Below are 13,611 nucleotides of genomic sequence, written 5' to 3' on the forward strand. Positions count from 1 at the left end.
TGGTATTATTTCAGTTAGAGTTTGACTTATAAAATGATCACTGCGTTACATTATCAACACGAGTAATAAATCGACTATTTTGCATTGCTTTAATCAAAACTACTATGAGAATAAAGTGTTTGTAACTAAAATAAACATATACTAAGAGCATGTTTCACATTGAATTTCTTAAAAGTTTCGAGAGCTTTTATCAGCTTTTATGTAGTTACACGGCTTTCAAAATTTTACAGAACAAATAAAATATAGAGCTTCAAGTTTCAAAGTAACAAGCAAACATATGCGTAGGTGGATGCTATCAGTGATTGTGTCACCATGTGACAAAGCTTACGCAACTATATAAAGGCAATCCAAAAAAGTCTTTATTGTATGTGTTGACAATTCTTGTTTACCCAGCCCCCAAAAGGATAATTTTTAAGACTAAATCAAGGGTCTCTTTGGAAACAAGTAAATTACATTCTAGAAATTCTCTTTATTACATTTACATTACCTTCCACCATTTATAGCATACACAATTTGACCATGTAAGTTAGAAAATCAAAAATTTCTTGAAATTCTTTCTAGAAATCTATTAGACATTGAAGTTATCAATACATGTTGCTTAGGCCTGTTTTTCTTTGTCTTGTTTAGTGCCATCGATATAAAGTGCCACATTAAAAAAAAAATAAAAAAAAAATAAAAAAAAAAAAAAAAAAAATCTTAAGAAAATGACTAATAGGTTTGAGGAAAAAAAAATCGGGACAAAAATTTATAATTCTTTCCCCTCAACTACATCAGCTATAAAAATGCTGCCAGAATCACACCATCCTCCCAAAACATCCTTGCTCCGACACTGCAATATAGTTTACCAGATTAAGTCATGTTCCATTAAGTAAAAAATAAACAGTAACATTTTTTATTTATTTAGTGGGTCCCTATAAAGAGAATGTGAGAAAATAATATTACCTTACTAAACCCAAGCCAATTGGAATCTCCTCTAAATGAAAATGCTTTCTTGTTTTCTTTCCACTCTCCACAAAATACCTTCAAAATTGCTCATATTAGTTTAAAAGGATATAAGGCCACGTGTCACAAACCTATAAATTTATTTTTTAAAGTTGAAGTAATCACCTCATAATCAACTCCTTGTATGTAGACATAACTAGGGTCAACCGAAGAGAAAGAAATCCCAGTGATCTGAAAATAAAAAAAAAATAAAAAAAATTATTAATGTTTAAGAAATAAAGTTGTTAATAAGCTTTTGATGAAAATTGAAAAGGGACCTCGTATTTTGAGCAGTTGACCCATCTTGCTACAGCTGCCCATCTACATTAGTAAAATTAAGATGCTATAAAATATAAATAATAAAAAAAATGAAAACGAAAATGAAAAATGAAAGTACATTGCTATTTATTGCATTTAACCAGACCTGCGAGGATCATAGACGGTCATGGTACGATCGGATCCGCCAACTGCAATACTACCGGTCGAGGAGTTGCAAACCGCGTATAAAATATCTCCAACAGAACCACAAATCCGTTGTACACAACCACCTTTTTCGTTTACTCTCAGGTCCCATATTGACAGCTGGCATTACATAACAAATATTGATTATGAATTAAGGTTAAATGCAAGAAATAGCAATATAAATGAAAGTACATTGTTATTTCTTGCATTAATTAGCAATATAAATTATCATTAAAACTCCGGACCACACACACACACAAAAAAAAGTAGCTTACCTGGCAGCCTTCTGTAACAGCCAATACTGAAGTTTCATTTCCAGTTTGTAAAAAGTCAACGGCAGTAGGGTACCACAATCTGCAATAAAGGGTGCAATGGGGCCAGTTAATTTACTTTCTTGTTTACATTTTGTGGGCCCGAGAGATTCTTTTTCAATCTACCTCTGGAATAAAGGTTGGTTGGTATTTTAACTAAAGTAAATATTTCTTTTATGTAGCATGCACCAAAGTGCAACAAAAGAGAAAAAGGTATAAAAAAAAAAGGAAGAATAAGTGACATATAAATTATTATTTAAAAACTGAGGAACCCAAATAAATATAAAATACTTACGTACGAAAAGTGCGAAGATGAAGATCTTGGTCAAATACATCAATAGTTTTGCCAAAGCTATGTGCAACAGCAGTCTGAAATAATAGATGCAACTTAGAAAATTCTAAATATTGCAAACTACATGATAAATTTACTGATACATGAAGTTGAGTTATGTAATAAGAATCATTGACCATGACAATCATGAGGATTCAAAAAAATCTATGATCAAGGTCTTACACATGAATTTGCAACGTAATAAATAATTCAAGTGTCTTTTAATGTGAGAATTATAAATGTATAAAATATTAAAATAAAAACATTTGACATAAATAATGATATATATCAAATGAGTCAAAGGGTAAAACTTAGAATATTCACTCAATGTTATGCCAAAATGTTTCCCTATTACACACAGCTTGTGAGGTTTTCAACTCACTGACTTCAATATATCAAATGAGTCAAAAGGTAAGACTTAGAATATTCAATGTAGAAAGTCACCACTTCAAACATGCTGCTTGCATGATGAATATGATGACTATTGACTTTGACTTTCAAATATAACATTATTCATTTACGAGTGGAAAGAAGTAAAGAGTCTTTATAATGGCAACTATTGAGTAGGAATCAACTGAACAGAATGCTTTGATTGTCATACTACAAGTGGAAAGTAGAAAGATTTCATTAAGTTATATGAGTTGGCAAATAATGAATTCCCAAGTCAATATGTGCCTTCATTCTTATTGGTCAACAACCTAGAAGACTAGCCAGCCTAGTAGTGGTCTAAGATTTTCTGTGTTTGACTTTTAGTCAAATGATAAATAGGCCATTGAGAGAAGCAGTTAATTGAGTAAAAGATTGGACTATGTTAAATTCCATGAAAGATCAAAATAATTTTGACTAATTAGACATGTACCGTTGACCATTGACTTGGACTAAAGCAAAGCCCTGCCCACCCACCTTCTCCAACTCCAAAATCCTGAGGTGATACTGAAAATGTAAGCCTTTCCACATCTGAAAATGTAGAAAAACAAAAAGTTGATAAATTTAGTGACATGAATGTTAAGAAAGTTAAACAATTCAATAGCAAAAATATAAAAAAGAACAAAAAAAAAATGGTACCTTTACCATCAGTGCCCAATCTGGAAACTATGAGATGTCCATATGAGTCAACACTTCCCAATATTAAGCAGTCAGAGCCTACAGATGTTGGATCACATAATATGATAAATATTACACACAGTGAAATTAAACATTAACATTTAGGCGCCACATTACAAATAAATTAGACTAAATTACATTATTGTCCCTTGGTAAGTCAAAAATTATGGATTGTGTCTCAATAATGATTAATGAAATCAAACATTAGCTTGCAAAATGAGTAAAAAATGATCAATAATTCACATAAATTAAGAGTTATATGACACATACTCTCAGTTTCATTCAATACAATCGTCTGAATTTCTGACCGATGAGGGCAACGATTCACTATAGCAGACTCCACAACCTTCCAAAATTAAGATTTCATACAGCACATCAATACAGATTAATCAAACATTCAAAGTTACACCAATTTAAAGGTGGGGCTAAGGCAAAATGGAGCACAATTGGACTACTTTAATAACAACAAGACCATGTCAAAGCTTACCTGAGTTTGTTCAGGTATAAGGAGGCTATCCTTTCCTTTATCAACTAAAGAATCTCCCAAAGAGACCTATAAAAAAATAATAATAAACTTGCATGTGAGAAAATAGCAAATATGGCATCCATTTCAATCTTTGGGCAAGAATCTGTATAAGTTGCCTAATACCAGCCCTAATATGCATAAACCAAATGCCAACTTCAAGTAAGTAAATAAGGAAACAAACTGGAGGAAGAGAAAACCAGAATTCTGTAGATATGGCAGCCAGAAGCAACATAAATCCAGCAAGAAGCTCCGTCGTCACTAACCTGAACATGATTAATTTAAATTAGCAAAAATAAAACGGCTTATATTGCAAGTGTTAGAGCTTTAGTTACTATATCGGACCAAGAAGACATGAAATTACATACTAGAAATATATATGAGAATAGTGGAATTGAGACATATAAATTACATGAAGGGAAAGGCGATTGGATTGAAGATTGGCAGGAGATGGGTACTCTATCAGTCTCGATGGAACCACTGCTTTCTTTAGACTTCGAGCCTCCAACATCTCTACTTTAATCTTAAAATCTTCTGGTTTTCGCCGGCAGCAAAGCAACAGGGAGAAGGCTTTTGCACAGAATTCTTCCCTCTTTTCACAATTTAATTTGGGATGTTCATTGCCCACCAGAAGCTTTCCGTATTTCTACACTGGCCACCAAAAACTTTCCATCTTTCCAATTTGGCCACCAATCATCTTATAAGCTAGTTCCAAACTCCGAACACGGTCGGAACCAAAACCGAAAAAGCCCAAAGCAAGAACCATGGACCGAAATATCTAATAATAAATTAAAAATCGATTATTTAATAAATAAAGTATAAAAATACTAGAAATTATCTCTAGTCATCCAACAAAGATAAGAAACGCAACGAGTTTTGTTTCCAAGATGTCATTGTAAGGAACTTTAAGCTCATTCAAATACATTTTTAACTCAAACATCCATTGAAACCGAATGGTTACTTCAACGTTTGGGAAATCACATAAAAACTCGTTAGACCGGTGGGAGAGGCTACGGTCTCTACCACACCACCCCTCCACCACGGTTTGGGTGCGATAGAGGTCGCACTGCGGTACCCTAAGGGAGCGCTCATCTGCTCTATTTTCCAAATATTGACTGTTGTGAACGGTCGAAATTAATTTTTTTTTTTCCTTTTTCCTTTTTGACATTTACCGATTCTTATTTAAGCCTCTCAAGCCTTACAATTTTTTAACCAAACTAAATCAAAAATACTTCATATTTTACCATCTTTTTGTTTCTAAAACCTTTGAAAATGTCATTCTTCAAAAAACTAGTTTTTTTCCAAGTTTTTTAATCGTTTGATGTGTGCTTTTCTTAAGTTGTAGGCTTAATATTTATAGTTTGTTTTTCTAAATTTTTAGTTTTTTTTAGGTTATGCAATGTAACTGTACTTTTATTTTTAATTAATAAAATAACATCTTTTTTAAAAAAAAGTTTTTATTAGAAAAAAAAGAAAAAATAAAGCTCAAGTTTGACACCACTCCTTAGGTGTGGCAACAAATCACATTTTTGTGATAAAAAATAAAAACACATGTGACGCCTACGTGGCAGTGTGTTTCATGAGAGAGTGTGACACCACTCCCTCAAGCCTTATCAACATCACAAGTCACTACTTCATGTTTTTTCTATTTGAAACGGTGTATGATTTTGAATTTTTCTTTGTAAGTTATAAATAAAAGCTCTATTTTCTTTTCAACCTCCTGAAGCATGGATGTTGTCTTCAATTGTATTGTTGAATTTAACATCGAGTTTTCTTCCGTTACCTTGTACGAGATCATCTTCTTAAAGACATGTGCCACAAATTGTGATTTAAATTGTTGATCCAACAACACCAAGAAGTACATGTAATCGTTGAGCTTGTCAAATGGACTACAATACTTGTCATAATTCGATTGCATTTCTAGACGTATGCGACAAAAGTCCCGTTTTGTTGACCGATCTCTTATGTTTTAGTTGACATCTAAAATTTTTTGTAAAAACACATGGGCCAACGGTTTTGATGTTGATGATACAATATTTGTTTTTGTCTTGAATTTCAAGAAACCCCACCATGTCTTTTATGACATCAAAATTTGAGTGCTTTGGAACTATATCTAGATCACGTGTATATAAAATACCTACCAAAAAAACATAAAACTTATTAATAAATAAAAGAATAATAATCAAAGTTTTTTTTAAAATCAAAATTTATTACCTTGAACTTCATATTCGACAAACGCCTCTCTTTGTTATAAGGCGGTTTTCAACAACTCGTAAATGGAATTACATCTCGTAGGACAATCACGGCACAAAACTTCTTCAATTCTAATCCACATTCTTTCATATATTTTTTAGACTTTGTATTTCTTTTGGTAGATTATTTTATGTATCTCTAACGACTTTGTGCCCACATTTCATATGATAGTTGTGTCTTTTTAATCCACCTTTGACAATAAGGTTCAAGATATGAGCAATGCACTTTATGTGGAAATATTGTCCACCATCATACCAGTTAGGTGATTTTCGTTACAATGATAAATGTAACTTTATACCGTTTTGATAGATATATAGAACGAACAACATGTTCGAAAATCGTCACAAAGAACAAATTTGAAACTCATTGTAGTTCGAAACGTTCTAAGAGTTTTGAAGTACCTTTTGTCAATTAAAATAGTTTCGAACTAAAACATGTTTAAACTCAACAATATCAAATTTTACCAAGTTTCAAACTTGGTTGTTATTTATGAAATTGTAAAAAATCCAGTCATTTTGTTATAAGATATTTACAAAAAAAATGGTTGTTTTTTATTTATTAGGGATAAAAATGATATTGATTGGTTATTGTTAGGCTTCGCAAAAACGTTTGTGTCGTGTCAAGTTTGTATCTTGGTGAAAGTTAAATAGGTTTGAAAAGTTTTACCCTAATCTTATCCGTTTAATTTTTGTGTCGTATAATTTCAACATGTCTAGTTTAAGTTAAACAGTTTGAAAGCACTTACCCAAACGTGTTTATGTTATGTCGAGAGGTTATGGATTCAGGGTTTAGATCTTGAAAACATGATATGTGTGGAAGTACTTATCTTCATATTCATATTGTTTAGATATGTGTTTATCTCACTTATCTTCAGATTCATATTGTTTAGATATGTGTTTATCTCTTTTTCAAATTAGTCGTTATCTTTAGCTTATTATATAAACAATTGTAATTGTTTTTTTTCTGATGAATGAAAATAGCGTAACACTTCCATAATTCTTTTCTATCAAATTTCACATGGTATCAAAGCAGGTCTGAAACCCTAGCCGAAATTACCTAATCCATGACAGGCTCTGTTGATGCGTCTTCAACAAAGACACATATTGATATCATGTCTCCCTTCTTCCTCACTCATGTTGATCATCCGGGCCAAAATTCAGTTGAAGAAACGAGATGACAAATGCAATGTTTTCCAAAAACAAGATGGGTTTCGTTGATGGCACAATGTCGATGCCAAAAGAAGATTATGATGAGCTGATGAATAGGAGGAGATGCAACGCAATAGTTCGAGGATGGCTGGTGAGTTCAGTGGAGAAAGAGATCAAGAGCAGTGTCAAGTATGTAACCATTACATGTGACATTTGGGTGGATCTTGAAGAATGTTTTGGAAAAGAAAAATGCCCCCAGAGCAAACGAACTGAGAAGAACCGTCACCACCATACAACAAGGAGATATGTCTATATTTGCATACTACACAAAGCTTAGGAATGTATGGGATGGAATACAATCTATAAGTCTTACACCCTCTTGTGTTTGTAGAGGCTGCAAGTGTGACGTCGACAAGGAGTTCATGAAGATTCGAGAAAAATAAAAATAAAGGTTATACGACTTTCTATTGGGACTGAACGATGAATATAGCGCTGTCAAGACACAAATCTTGAGTTCTACTCATTTACCAGCTCTTGGCATTGCCTGCCATCTAGTCAGCCAAGATGGACAACAATGAATTATTAGGATGAATCGAAATTCCGGTGGCGATGCAGCAGCCTTTCAAACTTCTGGAAAAGTTGGTCCTAAACCCCAAAGAAAAGAGATCTCGCAAAACTTAACCAAGAAAAAGAATAAAGATCTTTGGTGCACGAATTGCTAGAAATCTGGTCACATCATGGATGGTTGCTTTGAAATTATTGGCTATCCAGAGTGGTGGAACCCAAAACAGGCCAAACCTCAAGGCAACAAGCAAAAAACACCATCAAAGGCTGCCACTGCAATAGCCGATAGCAGTGTTGCACTGGGGATAACAAAAGATGAATATGAAGCCCTTCTTAAACTGTTGCGGGCTAATCAAGTCACAGAAAACAACAAAAGGGCATCTCCCACCGCCAACATGACAGGTAAAATCACTAAAGCTAAAAATTCTTGGATTATAGATTATGGGGCTAGTGATCATGTTACACATCGGGAAAATTGGTTACAAAATGTTAAAACCAAAAGTGATTATACGCCAACGACTATCCCCAATGGTGATACATTAGATGTTAAAAGGGTTGGTGATATACATTTGTCTAAAGGTTTTAGCCTCAAGGATGTTTTAAGTGTGTCAGATTTTAACTACAACTTATTGTCGGTCAGTAAGATTACATGAGATCTAAATTGCTCTTTAGCTTTCCGGACAAATGTTTTGTAGAGGACTTACCTTCGAAGAACCTGATTGGGATGGGTAGAGAAAGGGATGATATATACTACCTTGAACCATACAAACAAAACGAAGTGGTCATGGCAGTATGGACTAAAACTAAAATATGGCATAAGAGATTAGAACATGCTTATGATGGAGTCCTTAAGAAGATCCAACATTTAGAAAATATAAACACTAGTAGTCATTTTTGTGATTCGTGTATTCGTGCAAAACAAAGTATATTACCTTTTCCCATAAGCTTTGCTAAAGCTTCTAGTTGGTTTGACTTAATTCATGTTGATATTTGGGGTCGTTATAGACATGCTTCTATTGATGATGCACATTATTTCTTGTCTATTGTTGATGATTTTAGTCGTGGTGTTTGGGTATATCTTATAAAAACTAAATCTGGAGCAACATATTTTTTAGTTATGTTTTACAAGATGGTGGAAACCCATTTTGGAAAACGGGTGAACTGATAATGGATCTGAGTTTAGATCTCAACACATGTTGGACTTTTATATGAAGCATGGAATCTTGCTTGAAATATTTTGCCCATACACGCCACAACAGAACGGAGTTGTCGAGAGAAAACATCGATATTTTCTTGAAATGGCTAGAGCTCTCCGGTTCCAAGCTTCTCTTCCAATCGAGTTTTGGGGCGAGTTTTTGGATGCTTAGCTTACGCTCATGACAATGTTGGTAAGGCAAATAAGTTCCAAGAAAGAGGGAGAGCATGTGTATTTCTTGGATATCATAATGGAAAAGGGGTACAAGTTATGATTTGAAGAATCATTGTCACAACTAGGAATTTTGATACTTCGTAACAACAACAATGATAACATTTGTGAACCAAAATGTGAAAGCATGTATGATGCTTATTCAATAACAACAAAATTTCCATCAAACACTCTGTACAAGCACTTCAAATAGACAACAAAGAATTGGCAACCCTAGAAATGTCGGTTTAAGTCCATTATGGACTAGGATTTCCTTATTGGGCCTAATGGACCAATAAGCTTTCAATTGGACTATTTTGGGCTTAGGACCCTTAAATGGACCCTAATTGGACCCACTTTCTTTTATTTTAACATTTTGGGCCATAATGGGCCTAGAATGAAATAAAATACCCTAATGGGCCATAACAAATGTAATTAACCTAATGAGCCATAAAACTCATACTTTGATTTATTTTGGGCCGTGATCCATCTCCAAAGACCAAATGGGCCGAAAAACCATCAAATTGGGCCCATATTATGGATTAAACATAAAAGGCCCAAAATTCTCTTCTTTCTCTTCTCTCTTTCTCGGCCCAAGAGTAAAACAAAAAAAATGGAAATTGAGGAAATAAGGAGGGTTAGCCACATCCTTATTATATTTTGGTCTTCCATGCAACCATCTCATGTTCCTATGCATCCATCACATCCTTACCTCTCTCTTCTCCCCTCTCTTTTTCTTCTTCGGCCGAGAACACAAAAGAAAAACACGCACACCTCACAAATTCTCTCCAAACACTCTCAAGGAACACTCTTGTTTCTCCATCAAAATTTTCGAGATTCTAGGGCATCTCAAGGAGGTTTTTTCCACAAAAATCATCATTCTAGGTAAGTTAATGCTTAAATCCATGGTTTAGCTTCTTGAAATTGTTATGAATCTCCTTCTAACTCATGAAAGTTCATGATCATGCTTCTTAGAACCTATCTAAGCCAAAGTCTTCTCAAGAAGCTTTCTAGGGCCGAGAATAGCATCAAACTTCTTCTATTTCTTCTTCAAATCAAAAACAACAAGCAAAGGTGAGTTCATATCCCTCTATTTTCGGTTTTTACAAGTTTTATGGGGGAGAATACAAGTAAAATGTGTAGATCTATGTCTATGTGTATGTTATGTGTGATTTCATGCATGTATGTGTAATTTTATGTGTTTATGTGGTAAATATGTAACAAAAAGGAAAGAAATTTCGAGATCCATGGAACAAGAAGGAAAACAAACATAATCTAAGATATACTACACTAAAAAAGTCAAGAAAATTACCCTCTAAGATTGTAATAAACATATTGCAACATAAAACCCATTTTTTTGGGCTATAATTGTCAAATAAACAAAAGTTGGGTTTAAAATTGTCATTCACGATTTTCTTAAGGACCAAAAGAGTCAATACAGTAAAAATAAATGTTTTTATGAATATTATACTCTTTAAAGGACTAGAAAGGTAATTTGTAGCTTAATGGGCTAATTTTTGGGCTTTTCGGCCCATAGGCCCAAAAATTGTGAAATTATGATTTTCAAGGGACTGAAATGGTACAATTCTAAAAACAGGGGGAAAAAGGAGTAAACAAAACTATTTCAAGGGTTAAAATACTTTTCTTTTCCAAAAAGGATCAAAAATGTAAAGTTTTTGGAAATTGGGCCAAAATTGTAAAAGTTGCGAAAAAGTTGGACTTTAACCGAAAAACTCTTTGCTGGAAGGGCTGAAACTGTCAAAGAGTAAATTTTGGGCTAAAAACCTTTATTTAAACAAGTCTATGGGTCAAAAATGTCAAGAAAATGAGTTAAGGGCCTAAAATGTCTTTTTCTTTATGTAAGGGACTAAAATTGTCATTTTTATTAAAGAAAGGGTTGAATGGGTCAAATCAATATTTTGAGTCAATTATTTTGGTTTTAAAATATTTGGGTTAAAAAGAATACCAAATTACAACTTATGAAAATAGAATGAAAAATATACATATATTTTCAAATATCGTTATAAACAACCGACAAGTTTCGTGCCGTTGAGAATTTAACAATTTTTCAATCAAACTTTCGACCATTATATTATACCTAAAACAAGTAAATATTCAAATAGTTGGACTTGAAAGATCTTAATCATGCTTAATGGGCCTTCGTGACCCATTACCGTGACTTTTGGGTTCAACAATAATGACACATGTCTATTGGGCCTCTTGTGACCCAATTACATGTTTAAGGGACCCAATTACATGTTTAAGGGACCCTCAATGGCTAGTAAGGTCCCAATTTAATCAAATATGAAATGAGCCAACGCGTCCTTCGTATAACCAACAACCTAAAATAACTCACGTAATTAGCAGGACTTCGTATTCCTCTTCTTCTCGTTTGTTAGGCTTATTTGAAATCAAAGTAAACAAATCCAGGTCGTAAATCACAGTAATCAATTTTGTTTGGATTAAGTGAGTAATAACGGGCGACACCTCTAAGGGTCGTTCGTAGTCTGTAGTTATAATCAAAGTCTCATTGAAGGAGAGCGAGAGTTTGTGTATAGATCTATACGGGGGTGACTCCCCACACCTCAGCTGTTCGCTACAGTTAGACTCGGCCAGTCTAGGGTGACAAAATCTTAAGATCAATTCCGGCGTACATTAGGATGCCAAGACAGACGAACTAGTCATTATTATGCATGGCTATAACGACTCACATAATTAAATAAATCCAATACTATCCGAGTAATCAAGGAAAAGTAATCAAAACCACTTGTGTGGCGGTATAACAATCTGACAACAATTATATTTTAAGTTATCGGAAAACATCGGGTTTTTCGAGGAAATCAGCACCACTCACTTGTATTTTTCTATAACTATAATACAAAACTTCCCATTTATACACGTTTTGAAATCATTCATGCATCAACTTATGGATCTTCACACTTTGGTAAACAACTGTCTTTTCAGAAAATATCGGATTTTCTGGGTTTTATAAATTATACAAATCATTTTTATCACAACCCTGCTTATGAACTCACCAACATTTCATATGTTGACGTTTTTCAAAATAACTTGTATTCTTAGGTAACAGGTAAGCTGCAGGGTAATAAGTATGTTAGAATGTTATGTTTTGAAAACTCTCAAACAATTGATGTTATGGATATGTAATATTTAAACAATGTACTGGATGTGAACAATGTCGGTCGTTATGTATTAATGCATGGTGAAGTTTATGTTGTGTTTCATGTATAATCATTGTGATGATATTCAATTTAAGTCACGCGATCCCCCAGACGTTTCCGACGTCTGGTTCGGGGGTGTAACAATCATAGAATGTATAACTCGCGTGATGTAACCTTTGTTGAAAACAGTTTTCCTTTTGGAGAAAATTACAATAATAATGCAAATACTAACGATAAAACTTTTTGTTGATGCCATGACTAGTGCAAAAGTTTTTGTTGAAAATTTTGTTCCACGGGTTCAAACTAGCAAAGAACCAAGGGAAAATAACATTGAGACCAACAACAATCGCTCTCAATCAGAAGTAACACCAAATGATAGGGGCGAAACTGGAGAAACTCCACCAGGAAACGAACCACCAGCTGATCGTCACCATAACGAGGGTTTACGTCAAAGTACTCTCCATAGAACCATGTCAAAATAGTTTGATGGTTTTGTTACTGATCTACCTGCTTCCCTCGATCTTACAGCGAAGACACATGTGGCTTCTAGAAAGACTTTGAGGCCTTTTCCCATCTCGCAATATGTGAGCTATGAGAAGTTCTCCAAATCACACCATGCTTTTCTGACTACCATCTCAATGAACAACGAACCAAAGTATTTTTCACAGGAAACGAAGGATCCTAGATGGATAGAAGCAATGAAGAAGGAAATTGAGGCCTTGGAAGAAAACAACACTTGGGTCTTAACACATCTTCTAAAAGGGAAGAATGGTATCGATTCAAAGTGGGTTTATAAGATTAAATATAAACCCAATGGAGAGATAGAAAGATTTAAAGTTCGTCTTGTGGCCAAAGGATATACCCCGATCGAAGGCATTGATTTTCACGAGACCTTTGCTCCGATGGCAAAACTTGTTACTGTAAGATGTGTCTTAGCCATTGCAGCTAAGAAACAGTGGGAAGTTCACTAACTTGATGTTAACAACGCATTTTTACATGGTGACTTAGAATAAGAAGTCTACATGAAAGTGCCACAAGGATTTTCAAAAAAGGAAGAAGATCGTGTTTGTAAGTTACAAAAGTCCATTTATGGTTTAAAACAAGCCTTAAGGAATTGGTATCAAAATTTACCAAGGCCCTTATTAACGATAGTTTCCAACAATCAAAGGTTGATCATTCTATGTTCGTTTTCAAAAATGGAATGTTACATGTCATTGCCCTCATCTATGTCGATGATGTCCTTCTTATGGGGAAATGATGCTCATAAGATTGATCAAGTGAATATTAACTTGCAAAATTAGTTCAACATAAAAGATTTGGGCCCACTCAAGTATTTCTTGGGAATTGAAG

At 34.0% G+C, this 13,611-nt stretch overlaps 1 protein-coding gene across 1 annotated transcript; it reads right to left on the reverse strand.

The window, feature by feature from the left end:
• Nucleotides 1-526: 526 nt before the first annotated feature.
• On the reverse strand, nucleotides 527-5,630 carry LOC145111545 (uncharacterized). Its single transcript, XM_079047811.1, has 14 exons — nucleotides 5,496-5,630; nucleotides 4,125-4,358; nucleotides 3,913-3,978; nucleotides 3,677-3,742; nucleotides 3,460-3,535; nucleotides 3,151-3,228; nucleotides 2,945-3,042; nucleotides 2,050-2,123; nucleotides 1,719-1,797; nucleotides 1,406-1,563; nucleotides 1,260-1,302; nucleotides 1,108-1,173; nucleotides 943-1,020; nucleotides 527-829 (listed from the first exon to the last, which is right to left on the reverse strand). The coding sequence occupies exons 1-14, from the start codon at nucleotides 5,628-5,630 to the stop codon at nucleotides 746-748; spliced, it is 1,335 nt and encodes a 444-aa protein (XP_078903937.1). The 3' UTR covers nucleotides 527-745.
• Nucleotides 5,631-13,611: the final 7,981 nt, after the last annotated feature.

The sequence above is a fragment of the Lactuca virosa genome, chromosome 1 (assembly GCF_052849685.1).
Source record: "Lactuca virosa cultivar CGN04683 chromosome 1, Lactuca_virosa_CGN04683_v6, whole genome shotgun sequence".
NCBI classification, from domain to species: Eukaryota; Viridiplantae; Streptophyta; class Magnoliopsida; order Asterales; family Asteraceae; genus Lactuca; species Lactuca virosa.

Excerpts from the sequence above, each read along its gene's own strand:
- LOC145111545 (XM_079047811.1), bottom strand. The coding sequence starts at position 5,630 with ATGCAATCGAATTATGACAAGTATTGTAGTCCATTTGACAAGCTCAAC. Across the intron at positions 3,979-4,124 it reads CCAATCGCCTTTCCCTTCAT|GTTAGTGACGACGGAGCTTC; the intron begins GTAATTTATATG and ends AATCATGTTCAG. Across the intron at positions 3,743-3,912 it reads GCCATATCTACAGAATTCTG|GTCTCTTTGGGAGATTCTTT; the intron begins GTTTTCTCTTCC and ends ATTTTTTTATAG.